At 47.7% G+C, this 22,041-nt stretch overlaps 1 protein-coding gene across 1 annotated transcript in view; it reads left to right on the top strand.

The window, feature by feature from the left end:
* Window positions 1-10,425: 10,425 nt before the first annotated feature.
* The window catches only part of LOC123756330 (MAM and LDL-receptor class A domain-containing protein 1), a gene marked incomplete in the record, with an annotated part of 412,433 nt that continues 400,817 nt past the window's right edge, over window positions 10,426-22,041 (top strand). Inside the window, 1 exon segment of the mRNA XM_069331355.1 lies at window positions 10,426-10,765. Within this exon segment, the coding sequence (XP_069187456.1) occupies window positions 10,688-10,765 (78 nt within the window).

The raw sequence follows: 22,041 nt of genomic DNA, 5'->3' as shown, positions 1-22,041 counted from the left end.
TATGACACACAGTCACTACCACACACAGGTCACTACGACACAGAACACTACGACACACAGGTCACTATGATACGTCACTCTGACACACATGTCACAACGACACATAGGTTAATATGACACACAGTTCACTATGACACACTGGTCACTAGTACACACACGTCACCACAACACAAAGGTCACTACGACAAACAGGTCACTATGAAACAAAGATCAATACAACACGTAGGTCACTATTACACACAGGTCACTATGACTCACAGGACACTACGACACAGAGGTCACTATGACTCGCAAGTCACTACGACACACATGTCGCTACGACACACAGGTCACTACGCCACACAAGTCAATACGACACACAGGTCACTTTGACGCAATGGTCACAGTGACACACAGGTCTCTACGACATACAGGTCACTACGACATACAGGTCACTACGACACACAGGTCACTACGACACACAGGTCGCTACGACACATAGGTCATTGCGACACACATGTCACTACGACACACAGGTCACCATGACACTCGGGTCACTAAGAGACACAGGTCACTTCGACACGCAGGTCACTACGAAACAAAGGTCACTACGCCGCAAAGTTCATTACGACATACAGGTCACAATGACACACAGGTCACTATGACTCACAGGACACTGCGACACACAGGTTACTTTGACGAACAGGTTACTACGACACACATGTCACTTCGACACACAGGTCAATACGGCATTTAAGTCACTACGACACACAGGTCACTATGACACACAGGTCACTACGAGACACAGGTCACTACGACACACAGGTCACAAGGACATATAGGTCATTGGGACACTCAGGTCACTATGACACACAGGTCACTGCGAAACAAGGTCCCTACGACACTCAGGTCACTATGACACACAGGTCACAAGGACATACAGGTCATTAGGACACTCAGGTCACTACGACACACAGGTCACTGCGAAACAAGGTCACTATGACACACAGGTCACTATGGTACGCAAGTCCCTATGACACACAGGTCACTATGACACACAAGTCACTATGACACATGTCATTACGACGCACAGGTCACTATGACACACAGGTCAATACGACACACAGATCATTACGACACACAGGTCACTATGACAGACTGGTTACTATGACACACAAGTCACTACGACACACAGGTCACTACGACACACAGGTCACTATATTACACAAGTCCCGATGACACACAGGTCATTACGACACACAGGTCACTATGACACAGAGGTCACTACGACCCACAGGTCACAACGACACACAGGTCACTATAACACAGAAGTCACAACGACACACAGGTCACAACGACACACAGGGGACTATGACACAGAGGTCACAACGACACACAGGTCACAACGACACTCAGGTCAATACGACTCACAGGTCGCTATGACACACAGGTCACTACGACACATAAGTTACTACGACACACAGGTCACTATGATGCACAGGTCACTACGACACTCAGGTTACTTCGACACACAGATCACTACGACACACAGGTCACTGCGACACACAGGTCACTATGGCACTCAGGCCCCTACGACACACAGTTCACTATGACACTCAGGTCACTTCGACACACGAGTCACTAAGACACACAGGTCACTATGGCACACAGGTCACTACGACACACAGGTCACTACGACACGCATGTCGCTAGTACACACAGGTCACTACGACACACAGGTCTATACAACACACAGAACAATACGACACATAGGTCACCATTACACACAAGTCACTTCGACACACAGGTCACTACGGCATACAGGTCACTACGACACACAGATTTCTATGACACACAAGTCACTACGACAGACAGGTTATTACGACACACAGAACACTACGACACACAGGTCACTATGGGACACAGGTCACTACGACACATGGGTCACTATAGTACACAGGTCACTATGACACACAGGTTACTATCACACACAGGTCACTACTACACACAGGTCACTACGACACACAGGTCACTACGACTCACAGGTCACTATGACACACAGGTCACCACGACACAAAGGTTACTACGACTCACAGGTCACTAGGACACACAGGTCACTACAACACCCAGGTCACTATGACATACAAATCACTATGACACAGTTCCCTATAACACACAGGTCACTAACACACAGAGGTCACTACAACACACAGGTCACTTTGGCACACAGGTTACTTTGACACTCGGGTCACTGCGACACACAGGTCACGATAGCACACAGGTCACTATGACACACAGGTCACTCTAACACACAGGTTACTACGACACACAGGTCACTATGACACACAGGTCTCTATGACACACAGGTCACTGTGACACACAGGTTACTACGACACACAGGTCACTATTACACACAGGTCACTATGACACACAGGTCACTGTGACACACAGGTCACTGTGACACACAAGTTACTACGACACACAGGTCACTATTACACACAGGTCACTATGACACACAGGTCACTGTGATACACAGGTCACTGTGACACACAGGTTACTACGACACACAGACCACTATTACACACAGGTCACTGTGACACACAGGTTACTACGACACACAGGTCACTATTACACACAGGTCACTATGACACACAGGTCACTGTGACACACAGGTCGCTGTGACACACAGGTTACTACGACACACAGGTCACTATTACACACAGGTCACTGTGACACACAGGTCACTGTGACACACAGGATACTACGACACACAGGTCACTTTTACACACAGGTCACTATGACACACAGGTGACTGTGACACACAGGTCACTATTACACACAGGTCACTATGACACACAGGTCACTGTGACACACAGGTTACTACGACACACAGGTCACTATTACACACAGGTCACTATGACACACAGGTCACTGTGACACACAGGTCGCTGTGACACACAGGTTACTACGACACACAGGTCACTATTACACACAGGTCACTATGACACACAGGTCACTGTGACACACAGGTCACTGTGACACACAGGTTACTACGACACACAGGTCACTTTTACACACAGGTCACTATGACACACAGGTGACTGTGACACACAGGTCACTATTACACACAGATCACTATGACACACAGGTCACTGTGACACACAGGTTACTACGACACACAGGTCACTATTACACACAGGTCACTATGACACACAGGTCACTGTGACACACAGGTCACTGTGACACACAGGTTACTACGACACACAGGTCACTATTACACACAGGTCACTATGACACACAGGTGACTGTGACACACAGGTCACTATTACACACAGGTCACTATGGCACACAGGTCACTGTGACACACAGGTCACTGTGACACACAGGTTACTACGGCACACAGGTCACTATTGCACACAGGTCACTATGACACATAGGTCACTGTGACACACAGGTCACTGTGACACACAGGTTACTACGACACACAGGTCACTATTACACACAGGTCACTATGACACACAGGTCACTGTGACACAGGTTACTACGACACACAGATCACTATTACACACAGGTCACTATGACACACAGGGGACTGTGACACACAGGTCACTATGACACACAGGGGACAGTGTGACACACAGGTCACTATTACACACAGGTCACTATGACACACAGGGGACTGTGACACACTGGTCACTATCTTCACTTACTCCTGTCAGTTCTGTGTTCTTCATTTAGTTGCTTGGCTTTTAATTTATAATTCGGATATGTATTACTCTATGGTGCACCCGTCCGCATGTTCAGATGGTACTTTTCGTAACTATGTGGACCGTCGTACATATATTGACGTATAAGTACAATATTATTATTTGGTACTATTCATTTTATTGATTATGAAAAAAAGCTAAATAACTAAGTAAAATATTACTTGGTCTAGTTTGGTATATATATGAACAATATTAGGCCTAAGACAGCGTGTATTAGGCCTTTGGAGAGTTAGGTTAGTAAAGACAAGTTGTCTTTGCAACGTATATACAAAACCTTTTCTGGTTTGTCCAAATTCAATAAAAACCGATTTTTGTTTTATAATTGCCTTTTACATCAATATAAGTACAATGTTATATGTACATCGTTACCATAAGTCCCACCTAGACTTGAGGATGGGCTGATACATATTGGAATTAGAACATTACATCAGCTTTAATATTCACATGGCATTATTTGTATTAACACATTTAGGTACATATGCATATGTGCGCCTACCCAAGACTTTATGAATGGGAGTACAGTGTGTGTAAAAAAGAATCTACCTACGTGATGCTAAAAATCCCCATTACAGGATGGGTAGTCATACAGAATCATATGATCAGTAGCCTGTACTGGCTACTTTGGGGGGCATTATGAGGATATTCTCAAGAGTTAATAAAGAAATTAATAAAGTAGAGCTCCAGCGGGTCTGAATGGTCTAATAGCAGAGCATTCGGTGATGTAGTGATGGAGATCATGCCGCAGTTCCTGCTCACAGAGTTTGCACCTGGAGTGCTCAGGATTGGGAGATCCGTCACCTGTAGCCACCTGCCACAGGTAACGGTAACCCAACCTGATCCTGGCCACCACTGTGTCGCACAGTCTGGTGGACGTTTTGTGCTGCCCATAAACATAGGTTTCGGATCTGAACAAATCATAGCTTTTTATGTTGACGCTTTCAGGATTTTTGGAATTAGTAATTTATTTCCTATCGGAACTGAGTGTTTGGAACAATATAGTCTTGACAGCAGAGATGAGGATACCTAGGTCTAATTCAACTTCATATTTGTTACACGCTAATTTGGCTGCAATGTCTGTCATTATGATGGGATACATTTAGGTTAGATGGTAGCCATGTAAAGGAGATTCGAAACCCATTTATTCTGTGCAAGGGGTAAGGTTAGTTATAATTGCCAATATGAGGTTCTTGCTGTCGATATTGTAATGATAAGTTTTAAATTCCGTTGTTTAACCTGTCACTGATAGTCTGTGTGTAAATATTATTTGTATAAAACCTACATGCTGCTGCAGTCCGTCCAGTAGACGATTGGACTGAGTCGTCGGTGTAGACACACAGTGCTCGTGAGATTTTCAATTTTTGATGGAGGAGGCAATTGTTTCAAGTGTGACAGCTTTGAGAAGAGCAAGATTCTCATTACCTTTGTGTAATGGGTGTGGTGACGGGTGTGTATTATACTTGAATTGGGGGGTATAGATAAAGAGGAATATCGGAGACATGTAGATTGCATTCATAAGGAATGTTGAGTTTGATGAGATTGTAGGTATTTTTACTCTTAAAGGATTGAGTCGGTTTATTGGCACCAATCAGTAGGATGTTAACAGCACAGAATAATATCTATCCGAGCAGTGCAGGAGACGTAGGGACTCTATTGACTTTAAGGCAAAATGTCGTGTTGACTTGCATGATTCTCTCTAGTATGGTTGGAAACTTTAGTTTGATACATAGATACACAGATTTACGTAGGTCCTACAAAAAGTTTTTGATGTGTATTTTACATAGTGTCATTAATGTGCATTTACAAAGGTGAAATGTAATTCTGATCAGTTTCCACATATACTTTATACACATACAAACACACACACATATACATAGACACATGCATAGATACACATACATTTTTCTCTTTTACTCTGACAGGGTGAGATAGCTGATAGAGAAACTAGTGTGCAATTAAAAACTTAACCACTGAAGGTGATATAGATGCTTTTAAAAGCTCAGGTTACATAGTTACATCACATACATTCATTGTATAATTGATACATTACATGGTCAATCTAGGGTACAAGTCCAATATATCATCAAGTGTTCCAGAACTCATATAGTAGTTACAGAGTTCAGCATACCTCAACTCAGGAGGGCGAAAGGCAGTCAATATGGGACATTCTACAATATAATGTTCAAGTGAATGTATGTTTTCTCTTTCACAAAGTTGACACATTATGTACACGACATTTGGGGTTTGAGAAAGCTGCCAGATACGTCTATATCCCAGGCGTATTCTGGCAGCTATAACACCACATTGCCGAGTTCTTGCTCTATTAGTCCCATATGTGAATCGAAACCATATGTCCTCACGATATCTATCATAATATTTAATGCTACAACTTTCAGGTCTTTGTGGAGACCAAAGGGACAGTACACAATGAAGGGGAACTGCCTACCTGTAACGATTCGAGAAAGAAACCTGGGAGTGGACGTAACACCTAATCTAACTCCTGAGGCACATATAAATAGGATAACGACAGCTGCGTACTCTACACTGGCAAAAGTTGGAACATCATTCAGAAACCTAAATGAGGAGGCTTTTAGTGCACTTTACACTGCCTACGTGAGACCAGTCTTAGTGTATGCCGCACCATCATGAAGAAACATGAAAAAAACCCACCTGAAGAAACACATAAGGAAACTGGAAAAGGTTCAGAAGTTTGCAACGAGACTTGTCCCAGAGTTACGAGGGATGGGATATGAAGAGCGCCTGTAGGAACTGAACCTTACGACACTAGAAAAAAAGGAGGGAGAGGGGTGATATGATAGGAACGTATAAAATACTCAGGGGAATTGACAAAGTGGAAATATATGAAATGTTCACACGTAATAGTAACAGAACGATGGGACATGGGCGGAAGCTGGAAACTCAGATGAGTCACAGAGATGTTAGAAAGTATTCTTTTAGCGTGAGAGTAATGGAAAAATGGAATTCACTTAAGAAGCAGGTTGTGGAAGCAAACTCTATTCATAATTTTAAAACTAGATATGATAGGGAAATGGGACAGGAGCCTTTGCTGTAAACAATCGATGGCTAAAAAGGCGTGATCCAAGAGTCATTGCTCGATCCTGCAAGCAAGCACAAATAGGTGAGTGCACACACACACACACACACACACACACAAGCAGAGGAGGACAGCTTGAGGCTTCAAGAAGACCTAGACAAGCTGAAGGAATGGCCAAACAAATGGTTGTTAGATTTTAATCCAAGCAAATGTAATGTAATGAAGATAGGTGCAGGGAACAGGAGGCTAGATACTAGGTATCATCTGGGAGATGAAATTCTTCAAGAGTCAGAGAGAGAAAAAGACTTGGGGGTTGATATCACGCCAGACCTGTCCCCTGCAGCCCATATCAAGAGGATAACATAAGCGGCATATGCCAGGCTGGCCAACATAAGAACGGCATTCAGAAACTTGTGTAAGGAATCATTCAGAACTTTGTATATCACATATGTCAGGCCAATCCTGGAGTATGCAGCCCCAGCATGGAGTCCATATCTAGTCAAGCATAAGACTAAACTGGAAAAAGTTCAAAGGTTTGCTACCAGACTAGTATCCGGGATGAGAGGTATGAGCTACGAGGAGAGACTACGGGAATTAAACTTCACGTCGCTAGAAGACAGAAGAGTTAAGTAGGATATGATCACCACGTACAAGATTCTCAGAGGAATTGACAGGGTAGATAAAGACAAGCTATTTAACACAAGGGGCACACGCACTAGGGGGACAGGTGGAAACTGAGTGCCCAAATGAGCCACAGAGATATTAGAAAGATTTTTTTTAGTGTCAGAGTGGTTGACAAATGGAATGCATTAGGCAGTGATGTGGTGGAGGCTGACTCCATACACAGTTTCAAGTGTAGATATGATGGAGTCCAATCAGGAACCTGTACACCAATTGATTGACAGTTGAGAGGCGGGACCAAAGAGCCAGAGCTCAACCCCTGCAAGCACAAATAGGTGAGTACACACATACACTCGCTCACACACACACACACACACACACACACACACACACACACACACACACACACACACACACACACACACACACACACACACACACACACACACACACACCCGAGCTGAGAGGTATGAGCTACGAGGAGAGACTACGGGAATTAAACCTCACTTCGTTGGAAGACAGAAGAGTTAGGGGGAACATGATCACCACATTCAAGATCCTCAAGGGAATTGACAGGGTTGATAAAGACAGGCTGTTTAACACAAGGGGCACACGCACTAGGGGACACAGGTGGAAACTGAGTGCCCAAATGAGCCACAGAGATATTAGAAAGAACTTTTTTAGTGTCAGAGTGGTTGACAAATGGAATGCATTAGGAAGTGATGTGTTGGAGGCTGACTCCATACACAGTTTCAAGTGTAGATATGATAGAGCCCAATAGGCTCAGGAACCTGTACACCTGTTGATTGACAGTTGAGAGGCGGGACCAAAGAGCCAGAGCTCAACCCCCGCAAGCATAACTAGGTAAGTACAACTAGGTGAGTACACACACACACACACACACACACACACACACACACACACACACACACACACACACACACACACTCACACACACACACACACACACACACACACACACACACACACAAAGGAAGCAACCAGTAGCAGTTGTCTAACTCCCAAGTACCTATATACTGCTAGGTAACAGGGGCATCAAGGTGAAAGAAACTCTGTCCATTTATTTTCCGCCATCGCCGGGGATCGAACCCCGGTCCCCGAGATTACGAGTCCTGAGTGCTGTCCACTCAGCCACCAGGCGCCATGTGTGATAATATCCATACAAAGGAGATTCGAGACCCTTTACTCTGTGCAGCAATTAGGTCATTTATAATTGGTAGTATGAGGTTCTTGCTGTCGATCTTCCAGGAGAAGTTTTCGATTACTTGAAAAGTAGACTTTGAATCATAAAATATTACTCCTTCTACAATGTTTTTTAACATACTGGTAGCTAGTTGTGGTTCCGCTAGTTCTGCTTGTGTGGAGGTCAGCCAGTTGTTTAACCTGACACTCACAGACTGTGTGCAAATATTATTTCTATAAAACCTACATGCTGCTGCAGTGCGTCCAGTGGAAGATTGGACTGAGCCTTCGGTGTAGACACAGTGCTCGTGAGATCTTAAATTTTTGTTGGAGGAGGCAATTGTTTCAAGTGTGACAGCTTTGAGAAGAGCAAGATTCTCATTACCTTTCTTAATGACAGGTGTGTATGATACCTGAATGGTGGGGTATAAGATAAAGAGGAATATCGGGAACAGGTAGATTGCAGTTAAAGGGAATGCTGAGTTTGTAGGCATTTTTGCTCAGCCATTTATCATAAAAGGAATGAGTTGGTATGTCGGCACCAGTCAATAGGGTGTTAACAGCACTAAATAATTTGTCTCTGAGCAATGCAGGAGATGTAGGGTCTCTCATGACTTTAAGGTAAAAGGTAGTGTTGTCTTGCATGATCCTCTCTAGTATGGTTGGAAGCTTCAGTTCTTCCCTCATGTTGATGAGTCTTGTGCATCTTGGGGCACCAAGAATTATCCTCATGGCTTCATTCTGTACTACTTCAAGTTTGTCCTACATAGAGGGGGGGGGGGGAGGGGGGGAAGTTAATTAAGTGCAAAGCATTACAATCAACGAGAGATCTAACGAACATCATATAGAATAGTCTGGCATACTTAATATTGATACCAATATTCTTACCAGTAAGTCTTTTCAGTGGTTTGTCTTTCTTTTAACCAACTGTGTAGATCGTTTACAATGTCACTGTTTTAACTGATTATATGATAAATAATATTATTACTATTATTATTATTAGTCGATATGTTTATATGATTATATGATAAATATTATTATTTTTATTATTATTATTAGTCGGTATAACTTACCCAACATGATTAAAAACTACGAAGATTTTCGATCCTACTGCATTTACTTATCTCAGGTTTCCACTACAGCATCACCAGATAAATACTATTAGATAACATGGACATGTTTGACACGTTTATTTACAGTAAATGTGAATAAATTTACTTCGCTATAACAGATTTAGCGAATGTTATTGCTTGAAAATCAGAGCATAATCGATATAACCTCATAGTTTTCCTTAGTATTTCAATTAATGTCGTTAACAGGCAATTTAATTGCAGGGTTTTGGTGAATAAACCTCCTACTGCTGCACCTATGCTTCCCTCCGTAACTGGGACTTACTATATAATTAACTGACATAAGGCTCATATTACTAAATTAGGCTATGGTAGTCATGTGATGTAACATAGAGCAGCGGATCTCATATGAATATTTATATTGTATGCAGGACCAGCATCATTCATTATACATGCTGATACACTCTGGCAAGGTCGCACAGCGCATGCGCCGTGTGCTTCTCTAACCCCCCCCCCCTCCCGCCCACCAAAATAGCAGGAACTACTGAACCATTATTATCTGCATGTAATACTAAGGGGGGGGGGCATATTGTTCACATGACCGCTCGACAAACCATTCTAATTGATATAACAAAACACTTTACACCAACAAAGGAGCGGAAGAAGAGCATGTCCGGTTTAGACAGGAACGTTGGCCGGAATAACCAGGTCAGGAGGCAGGAGGCCACTGCGGGCCCCGGGCCCCTGGTACACACACACTGCCAGTTCCCTCCTCCACTTCACAGTCAGGTGTACCTAGCGACGCCTCTCTAATAATACGAACTTTGATTACACATACTTGACTATACGAAGTGGTTGTGATAACAGAAGTGAATCACATATAGATTATGGAATAAGTTTGAGAGCCGTGTTGGATTAAGTCCGGGAGCTCCCGAGGCTCATTTTGAGGAAGGCAGAAGACAGTGTTATTCTGGCGAGAATTGTGAAGCTCAAGGATGGTGATGAAGTCCAGAATGGTGCTGGTGGTGGTTCTTCTAACAACTGCAACCAGTTCTATCCTCGTCTCCTCACAGGTGAGTTATGACCAATCAGTCACCTTTCTCCTAACGTCTAACATCACCAGTAAAGGTAACCTTGTTCCGTTACTCCTCTACATGTACAAATCCATGTCCACAAGCCCATACTATCATTAATGTCCCCTACCACTTTCCCCACCATATAGACTGACACAATTTACTGTAATTCTCTCCTCCAACACTATCAATAACTGTAACGTTACCCCTTCCCAGTACACCCCCCACTAACTGAACGTTACACCTCTCCAGTACACCCCCACTAACTGAAAGTTATCCCTTTCCAGTACACCCCCCATCAACTGAACGTTATCCCTCTCCAGTACACCCTCCCTCCTAACCGAGCGTTACCCTACTCCAGTACACCCCCCACTAACTGAACGTTACCCCTCTCCAATAGCCCCCCCACTAACAGAAAGGTACTTTTCTGCAGTACACTCCTACACACAGAACTTTACCCTTCTCCAGTACACCCCTCATTAACAGAACGTTTCCCTTCTCAAGTACACCCCCACTAAATGAACGTTACCTCTCTCCAGTACACCCCTTACAATCAGAACGTTACTCCTCTCCAGTACACCCCTTACAAACAGAACGTTACTCCTCTCTAGTACACCCCTTACAAACAGAACGTTACTCCTCTCTAGTACACCCCTTACAAACAGAACGTTACCCCTCTCCAGTAAACCCCCCACTAAATGAACGTTTCCATTCTCCAGTACACCCCAACTAAATGAACGTTAGCCCTCTCCAGTACACCCCTCACAAACAGAATGTTACTCCTCTCCAGTACACCCCCTCACTACCTAAACGTTACACCTCCCCAGTACACCTTCAACTAACAAAACGATACCGCTCTCCGGTACACCCAACACTAACGGAACTTTACCTTTCCCCAGTACACCCCTTCCCTCTTTTCAACTGAACTTTGCCCCTCTCTAGTACACGCCTCCCACTATCTGTAACGTTGTCCTCGTCACCCCCTCACTATCTGCAACGTTGTCCTCGTCACCCCCTCACTATCTGCAACGTTGTCCCTCGTCACCCCCTCACTATCTGCAACGTTGTCCTCGTCACCCCCTCACTATCTGCAACGTTGTCCTCGTCACCCCCTCACTATCTGTAACGTTGTCCCTCGTCACCCCCTCACTATCTGTAACGTTGTCCCTCGTCACCCCATCACTATCTGTAACGTTGTCCCTCGTCACCCCATCACTGTCTGTAACGTTGCCCCTCGTCACCCCATCACTATCTGTAACGTTGTCCCTCGTCACCCCATCACTGTCTGTAACGTTGCCCCTCGTCACCCCATCACTATCTGTAACGTTGTCCCTCGTCACCCTCTCTACTATCTGTAACGTTATCTCTCGGCACCCCCAACTATTTATAACACTGTCCCTCGTCACCACCCCACACTATCTGTAACGTTGTCCCTCGTCACCCCCCAATCTGTAACGTTCTCCTGCGTAACACTTTATCTGAAACGTTATCCCTCGTCACCCCCTACTATCCTTATCGTTGTCCCTCGTCACCCCACCACTATCTGTAACGTTGCCCCTCGTCACCCCCGCACTATCTGTAACGTTGTCCCTCGTCATCGGGAACCGGTCGGCCGAGCGAACAGCACACTGGACTTGTGATCCTCTGGTCCCGGGTTCGATCCTAGGCGCCGGCGAGAAACAATGGGCAGAGTTTCTTTCACCAAATGCCCCTGTTACCAAGCAGTAAAATGGGTACCTGGGTGTTAGTCACTGTCACGGGCTGCTTCCTAGGGGTGAACGCCTGGTCGTGGACCGGGCCGCGGGGACACTAATGCCCCGAAATCATCTCAAGATAACCTCAAGAAGATAACCCCCCCCTCTCTATCTGTAACGTTGTCCCTCGTCACCCCCACTATCTATAACGTTGTCCCTCGTCACCCCCACCACTATCTGTAACGTTGTCCTCGTCACCCCCCCACCACTATCTGTAACGTTGTCCCTCGTCACACCCCCTTCCACTATCTGTAACGTTGTCCCTCGTCACCCTCCCACTATCTGTAACTTGTCCCTCGTCACCCCCCCCCCACTATCTGTAACGTTGTCCCTTATCAACCCGCTGTCCCGCGTCATCCTTCATCTGTAACTTGTCCCTCGTCACCCCCCCCCCACTATCTATGACGATGTTCCTCGTCACCCCTCACTATCTGTAACGATGTCCCTCGTCACCCCCCTCTCTATCCCTGACGTTGTCCCTCGTCACCCCCTCACTATCTGTAACGTTGTCCCTCGTCACCCCCTTACTATCTGTAACGTTGTCCCTCGTCACCCCCCTCACTATCCCTGACGTTGTCCATCGTCACCCCTGACTATCTGTTGCTTATCCCTCGTCACCCCCCCCCCCACTATCTGTGACGTTGTCCCTCGTCACCCCCGTACTCTCTGTAACGTTGTCCCTCGTCACCCTTTACTATCTGTAACGTTGTCCCTCGTCTCCCCCCCACTATCTGTAATGTCGTCCCTCGTCACCTGCCCACTATCTGTAACGTTATCCCTTGTCACCCCCCCTCACTATCTGTAACGTTGTCCCTCGTCTCCCCCCCCCCACTATCTGTAATGTCGTCCCTCGTCACTTCCCCACTATCTGTAACGTTGTCCTTCGCCACCCGCCCCGCCTGTGACACAATAAACACCCCCTGCCTGTGACACACAATAAACACCCCCGCCTGTGACACACAATAAACACCCCGCCTGTGACACACAATAAACACCCCCTGCCTGTGACACACAATAAACACCCCCGCCTGTGACACAATAAACACCCCCGCCTGTGACACAATAAACACCCCCGCCTGTGAAACACAATAAACACCCCCGTCTGTGACACACAACAAATACCCCGGCCTGTGACACACAATAAACACCTCCCGCCTGTGACTCACAATAACCACCCTACCTGTGACACACAATAAACACCCCCACCTGTGACACATTAAACACTCCCGCCTGTGACACACAATAAACACCCCCACCTGTGACACACAATAAACACCCCCACCTGTGACACGCAATAAACACCCCCACCTGTGACACGCAATAAACACCCCCGTCTGTGACACGCAATAAACACCCCCGTCTGTGACACACAATAAACACCCCCGTCTGTGACACACAATAAACACCCCCTCCTGTGACACACAATAAACACCCCCTTCTGTGACACACAATAAACACCACCGCCTGTGACACACAATAAACACCCCCGCCTGTGACACACAATAAACACCCCAGCCTGTGACACACAATAAACACCCCTGCTTGTGACACACAATAAACACCCCCCCCCCTGTGACACACAATAAACGCCTCCGCCTGTGACACACAATAAACACCCCTGCCTGTGACACACAATAAACACCCCCTTCCTGCGACACACAATAAACACACCCTGCCTGTGACTCACAATAAACACCCCCCGGCTGTAACACACAATAAACTCCTCCGCCTGTGACACACAATAAACACCCCCGCCTGTGACACACAATAAACACCCCCGCCTGTGACACACAATAAACACCTCCACCTGTGACACACAATAAACACCCCCCCCGCCTGTGACACACAATAAACACCCCTGCCTGTGACACACAATAAACACCCCCGCCTGTGACACACAATAAACACCCCCGCCTGTGACACATAATAAACACCCCCGCCTGTGACACACAATAAACACCCCCACCTGTGACACACAATAAACACCCCCGCCTGTGACACACAATAAACACCCCCGCCTGTGACACACAATAAACACCCCCGCCTGTGACATACAATAAACACCCTCGCCTGTGAAACACAATAAACACCCCCGCCTGTGACACACAATAAACACCCCTGCCTTTGACACACAATAAACACCCCTTGCCTGTGACACACAATAAATACCCCTTGCCTGTGACACACAATAAACACCCCCGCCTGTGACACAACAAGCACCCCCGCTTGTGTCACACAATAAACACCCCCGCCTGTGACACACAATGAACACCCCCCCGCCTGTGACACACAATGAACACCCCCCGCCTGTGACACACAATAAACACCCCCACCTGTGACACACAATAAACACCCCCACCTGTGACACACAATAAACACCCCCTGCCTATGACACAATAAACACCCCCTGCCTGTGACACACAATAAACACCCCTTGCCTGTGACACACAATAAACACCCCCGCCTGTGACACACAATAAACACCCCCTGCCTGTGACACACAATAAACACCCCCGCCTGTGACACACAATAAACACCCCCACCTGTGACACACAATAAACACCCCCGCCTGTGACACACAATAAACACCCCCTGCCTGTGACACACAATAAACACCCCCGCCTGTGACACACAATAAACACCCCCGCCTGTGACACACAATAAACACCCCCGCCTGTGACACACAATAAACACCCCCTGCCTGTGACACACAATAAACACCCCCGCCTGTGACACACAATAAACACCCCCACCTGTGACACACAATAAACACCCCCGCCTGTGACACACAATAAACACCCCCTGCCTGTGACACACAATAAACACCCCCGCCTGTGACACACAATAAACACCCCCGCCTGTGACACACAATAAACACCCCCGCCTGTGACACACAAAAAACGCCTCCGCCTGTGACACCCAATAAACACCCCCGCCTGTGACACAATAAACACCCCCGCTTGTGGCACACAATAAACACCCCCGCCTGTGGCACACAATAAACACCCCCTGCCTGTGACACACAATAAACACCCCCGCTTGTGGCACTCAATAAACACCCCCCGCGTGTGGCATACAACAAACACCCCCGCCTGTGACACACACAATAAACACCCCCCGCCTGTGACACATAATTAACACCCCCCGCCTGTGGCACACAATTAACACCCCCCGCCTGTGACACACAATAAACACCCCCCGCCTGTGACACACAATAAACGCCTCCGCCTGTGACACACAATAAACGCCTCCGCCTGTGACACACAATAAACACCCCTGCCTGTGAAACACAATAAACACCCCCGCCTGTGACACACAATAAACACCCCCGCCTGTGACACACAATAAACACCCCTGCCTGTGACACAATAAACACCCCTGCTTGTGGCACACAATAAACACCCCCGCCTGTGGCACACAATAAACACCCCACGCCTGTGGCATACAATAAACACCCCCCGCCTGTGACACACAATTAACACCCCCCGCCTGTGACACACAATTAAAACCCCCCGCCTGTGACACACAATTAACACCCCCGCCTGTGACATACAATATACACCCCCGCCAGTGACACACAATAAACAACCCCGCCTGTGACACACAATAAACAACCCCGCCTGTGACACACAATAAACACCCCCGCCTGTGACACAATAAACACCCCATCCTTTGACACACAATAAACATCCCGCCTGTAACACAATAAACACCCCCGCCTGTGACACACAATTAACACCCCCTGCCTGTGACATACAATAAACACCCCCGCCTGTGACACAATAAACACCTCCTCCTGTGACACACAATAAACACCCCCGCCTGTGACACACAATAAACACCCCCGCCTGTGACACACAATAAACAACCCCGCCTGTGACACACAATAAACACCTCCTCCTGTGAAACACAATAAACACCCCCGCCGGTGACATACAATAAACACCCCCGCCTGTGACACACAATAAACACCCCCGCCTGTGACACACAATAAACACCCCCGCCTGTGACACACAATAAACACCTCCGCCTGTGACACACAATAAACACCCCCGCCTGTGACACAATAAACACCCCATCCTTTGACACACAATAAACATCCCGCCTGTAACACAATAAACACCCCCGCCTGTATCACACAATAAACACCCCCGCCTGTGAATCACAATAAACACCCCCGCCTGTGACACACAATAAACTCCCCCGCCTGTGACAAACAATAAGCACCCCCTCCTGTGACACACAATAAACACCCCCTTCTGTGACACACAATAAACACCTCCGCCGGTGACACACAATAAACACCACCGCCTGTGACACACAATAAACACCCCCGGCTGTGACAACGATAAACACCCCCTTCTATGACACACGATAAAAAAAACCCGCCTGTGACACAATAAACATCCCGAATGTGACACACAATAAACACCCCAGCCTGTGACACACAATAAACACCCCTGCTTGTGACACACAATAAACACCCCCCCCTGTGACACACAATAAACGCCTCCGACTGTGACACACAATAAACACCCCTGCCTGTGACACACAATAAACACCCCCTTCCTGTGATACACAATAAACACACCCTGCCTGTGACTCACAATAAACACCCCCCGGCTGTAACACACAATAAACTCCTCCGCCTGTGACACCCAATAAACACCCCCGGCTGTGACAACGATAAACACCCCCTACTATGACACACGATAAAAAAAAACCAGCCTGTGACACAATAAACATCCCGAATGTGACACACAATAAACACCCCAGCCTGTGACACACAATAAACACCCCCGCCTGTGACACACAATAAACACCCACGCCTGTGACACACAATAAACACCTCCGCCTGTGACACACAATAAACACCCCCCCCCCCGCCTGTGACACACAATAAACACCCCCGCCTGTAGCATTCAATAAACACCCCCGCCTGTGACACACAATAAACACCCCCGCCTGTGAAACACAATAAACACCCCCGCCTGTGACACACAATAAACACCCCCGCCTGTGACACACAATAAACACCCCCGCCTGTGACACACAATAAACACCCCCGCCAGTGACACACACAATAAAGTCCCCCGCCCGTGACACACACAATAAACTCCCCCGCCTGTGACACACTCAATAAACACCCCCGCCTGTGACACACACAATAAACACCCCCGCCTGTGACTCACAATAAACACCCCACCTGTGACACACAATAAACACCCCGCCTGTGACACATAATAAACACCCCGCCTGTGACTCACAATAAACACCCCAACTGTGACACAATAAACACCCCATTCTTTGACACACAATAAACTCCCCGCCTGTGAATCACAATAAAGGCCCCCGCCTGTGACACACAATAAACACCCCCGCCTGTGACACACAATAAACACCCCCGCCAGTGACACACACAATAAAGTCCCCCGCCCGTGACACACACAATAAACTCCCCCGCCTGTGACACACTCAATAAACACCCCCGCCTGTGACACACACAATAAACACCCCCGCCTGTGACTCACAATAAACACCCCACCTGTGACACACAATAAACACCCCCGCCTGTGACTCACAATAAACACCCCACCTGTGACACACATTAAACACCCCCACCTGTGACACACATTAAACACCCCCGTCTGTGACACACAATAAACACCCCCTCCTGTGACACACAATAAACACCCCCTTCTGTGACACACAATAAACACCTCCGCCGGTGACACACAATAAACACCACCGCCTGTGACACACAATAAACACCCCCGCCTGTGACATACAATAAACACCCCCGCCTGTGACATACAATAAACACCCTCGCCTGTGAAACACAATAAACACCCCCGCCTGTGACAAACAACAAACACCCCCGGCTGTGACAACGATAAACACCCCCTACTATGACACACGATAAAAAAAAAAACCGCCTGTGACACAATAAACATCCCCAATGTGACACACAATAAACACCCCAGCCTGTGAAACACAATAAACACCCCTGCTTGTGACACACAATAAACACCCCCCCCCTGTGACACACAATAAACGCCTCCGCCTGTGACACACAATAAATACCCCTGCCTGTGACACACAATAAACACCCCCTTCCTGTGACACACAATAAACACACCCTGCCTGTGACTCACAATAAACACCCCCCGGCTGTAACACACAATAAACTCCTCCGCCTGTGACACACAATAAACACCCCCGCCTGTGACACACAATAAACACCCCCGCCTGTGACACACAATAAACACCTCCGCCTGTGACACACAATAAACACCCCCCCCGCCTGTGACACACAATAAACACCCCTGCCTGTGACACACAATAAACACCCCCGCCTGTGACACACAATAAACACCCCCGCCTGTGACACATAATAAACACCCCCGCCTGTGACACACAATAAACACCCCCACCTGTGACACACAATAAACACCCCCGCCTGTGACACACAATAAACACCCCCGCCTGTGACACACAATAAACACCCCCGCCTGTGACATACAATAAACACCCTCGCCTGTGAAACACAATAAACACCCCCGCCTGTGACACACAATAAACACCCCCGCCTTTGACACACAATAAACACCCCTTGCCTGTGACACACAATAAACACCCCTTGCCTGTGACACACAATAAACACCCCCGCCTGTGACACAACAAGCACCCCCGCTTGTGTCACACAATAAACACCCCCGCCTGTGACACACAATGAACACCCCCCCGCCTGTGACACACAATGAACACCCCCCGCCTGTGACACACAATAAACACCCCCACCTGTGACACACAATAAACACCCCCACCTGTGACACACAATAAACACCCCCTGCCTATGACACACAATAAACACCCCCTGCCTGTGACACACAATAAACACCCCTTGCCTGTGACACACAATAAACACCCCCGCCTGTGACACACAATAAACACCCCCTGCCTGTGACACACAATAAACACCCCCGCCTGTGACACACAATAAACACCCCCACCTGTGACACACAATAAACACCCCCGCCTGTGACACACAATAAACACCCCCTGCCTGTGACACACAATAAACACCCCCGCCTGTGACACACAATAAACACCCCCGCCTGTGACACACAATAAACACCCCCGCCTGTGACACACAAAAAACGCCTCCGCCTGTGACACCCAATAAACACCCCCGCCTGTGACACAATAAACACCCCCGCTTGTGGCACACAATAAACACCCCCGCCTGTGGCACACAATAAACACCCCCTGCCTGTGACACACAATAAACACCCCCGCTTGTGGCACTCAATAAACACCCCCCGCGTGTGGCATACAACAAACACCCCTGCCTGTGAAACACAATAAACACCCCCGCCTGTGACACACAATAAACACCCCCGCCTGTGACACACAATAAACACCCCTGCTTGTGGCACACAATAAACACCCCTGCTTGTGGCACACAATAAACACCCCCGCCTGTGGCACACAATAAACACCCCACGCCTGTGGCATACAATAAACACCCCCCGCCTGTGACACACAATTAACACCCCCCGCCTGTGACACACAATTAAAACCCCCCGCCTGTGACACACAATTAACACCCCCGCCTGTGACATACAATATACACCCCCGCCTGTGACTCACAATAAACAACCCCGCCTGTGACACACAATAAACAACCCCGCCTGTGACACACAATTAACACCCCCGCCTGTGACATACAATAAACACCCCTGCTTGTGACACACAATAAACACCCCCCCCCCCCTGTGACACACAATAAACGCCTCCGCCTGTGACACACAATAAACACCCCTGCCTGTGACACACAATAAACACCCCCTTCCTGTGACACACAATAAACACACCCTGCCTGTGACTCACAATAAACACCCCCCGGCTGTAACACACAATAAACTCCTCCGCCTGTGACACACAATAAACACCCCCGCCTGTGACACACAATAAACACCCCCGCCTGTGACACACAATAAACACCCCCGGCTGTGACAACGATAAACACCCCCTACTATGACACACGATAAAAAAAAAACCCGCCTGTGACACAATAAACATCCCGAATATGACACACAATAAACACCCCAGCCTGTGACACACAATAAACACCCCTGCTTGTGACACACAATAAACACCCCCCCCTGTGACACACAATAAACGCCTCCGCCTGTGACACACAATAAACACCCCTGCCTGTGACACACAATAAACACCCCCTTCCTGTGACACACAATAAACACACCCTGTCTGTGACTCACAATAAACACCCCCCGGCTGTAACACACAATAAACTCCTCCGCCTGTGACACACAATAAACACCCCCGAATGTGACACACAATAAACACCCCCGCCTGTGACACACAATAAACACCTCCGCCTGTGACACACAATAAACACCCCCCCCGCCTGTGACACACAATAAACACCCCCGCCTGTGGCATTCAATAAACACCCCCGCCTGTGACACACAATAAACACCCCCGCCTGTGAAACACAATAAACACCCCCGCCTGTGACACACAATAAACACCCCCGCCTGTGACACACAATAAACACCTCCGCCTTTGACACACAATTTACACCTCCGCCTGTGACTCACAATAAACTCCCCCGCCTGTGACACACAATAAACACCCCGCCTGTGACACACAATAAACACCCCGCCTGTGACACATAATAAACACCCCGCCTGTGACTCACAATAAACACCCCAACTGTGACACAATAAACACCCCATTCTTTGACACACAATAAACATCCCGCCTGTAACACAATAAACTCCCCGCCTGTGAATCACAATAAAGACCCCCGCCTGTGACACACAATAAACACCCCCGCCTGTGACACACAATAAACACCCCCGCCAGTGACACACACAATAAAGTCCCCCGCCCGTGACACACACAATAAACTCCCCCGCCTGTGACACACTCAATAAACACCCCCGCCTGTGACACACACAATAAACACCCCCGCCTGTGACTCAAAATAAACACCCCACCTGTGACACACAATAAACACCCCCGCCTGTGACTCACAATAAACACCCCACCTGTGACACACATTAAACACCCCCACCTGTGACACACATTAAACACCCCCACCTTTGACACTCAATAAACACCCCCACCTGTGACACACAATAAACACCCCCCCCCCTCCTGTGACACACAATAAACACCCCCGCCTGTGACACACAATAAACACCCCCGCCTGTGACACACAGTAAACACCCCCCCCCCCCTCCTGTGACACACAATAAACACCCCCCCCCCACGCCTGTGACACACAATAAACACCCCCACATGTGACACACAATAAATACCCCCGTCTGTGACACACAATAAACACCCCCGCCTGTGACACACAATAAACACCCCTGACCTGTGACACACAATAAACACCCCCGCCTGTGACACACAATAAACACCTCCGCCTGTGACACACAATAAACACCCCCCCCCCCCCCGCCTGTGACACACAATAAACACCCC

This window comes from Procambarus clarkii, chromosome 25, assembly GCF_040958095.1.
Source record: "Procambarus clarkii isolate CNS0578487 chromosome 25, FALCON_Pclarkii_2.0, whole genome shotgun sequence".
Classification (NCBI taxonomy): Eukaryota; Metazoa; Arthropoda; class Malacostraca; order Decapoda; family Cambaridae; genus Procambarus; species Procambarus clarkii.
This window is presented reverse-complemented; position numbering and strand designations above follow the sequence as displayed.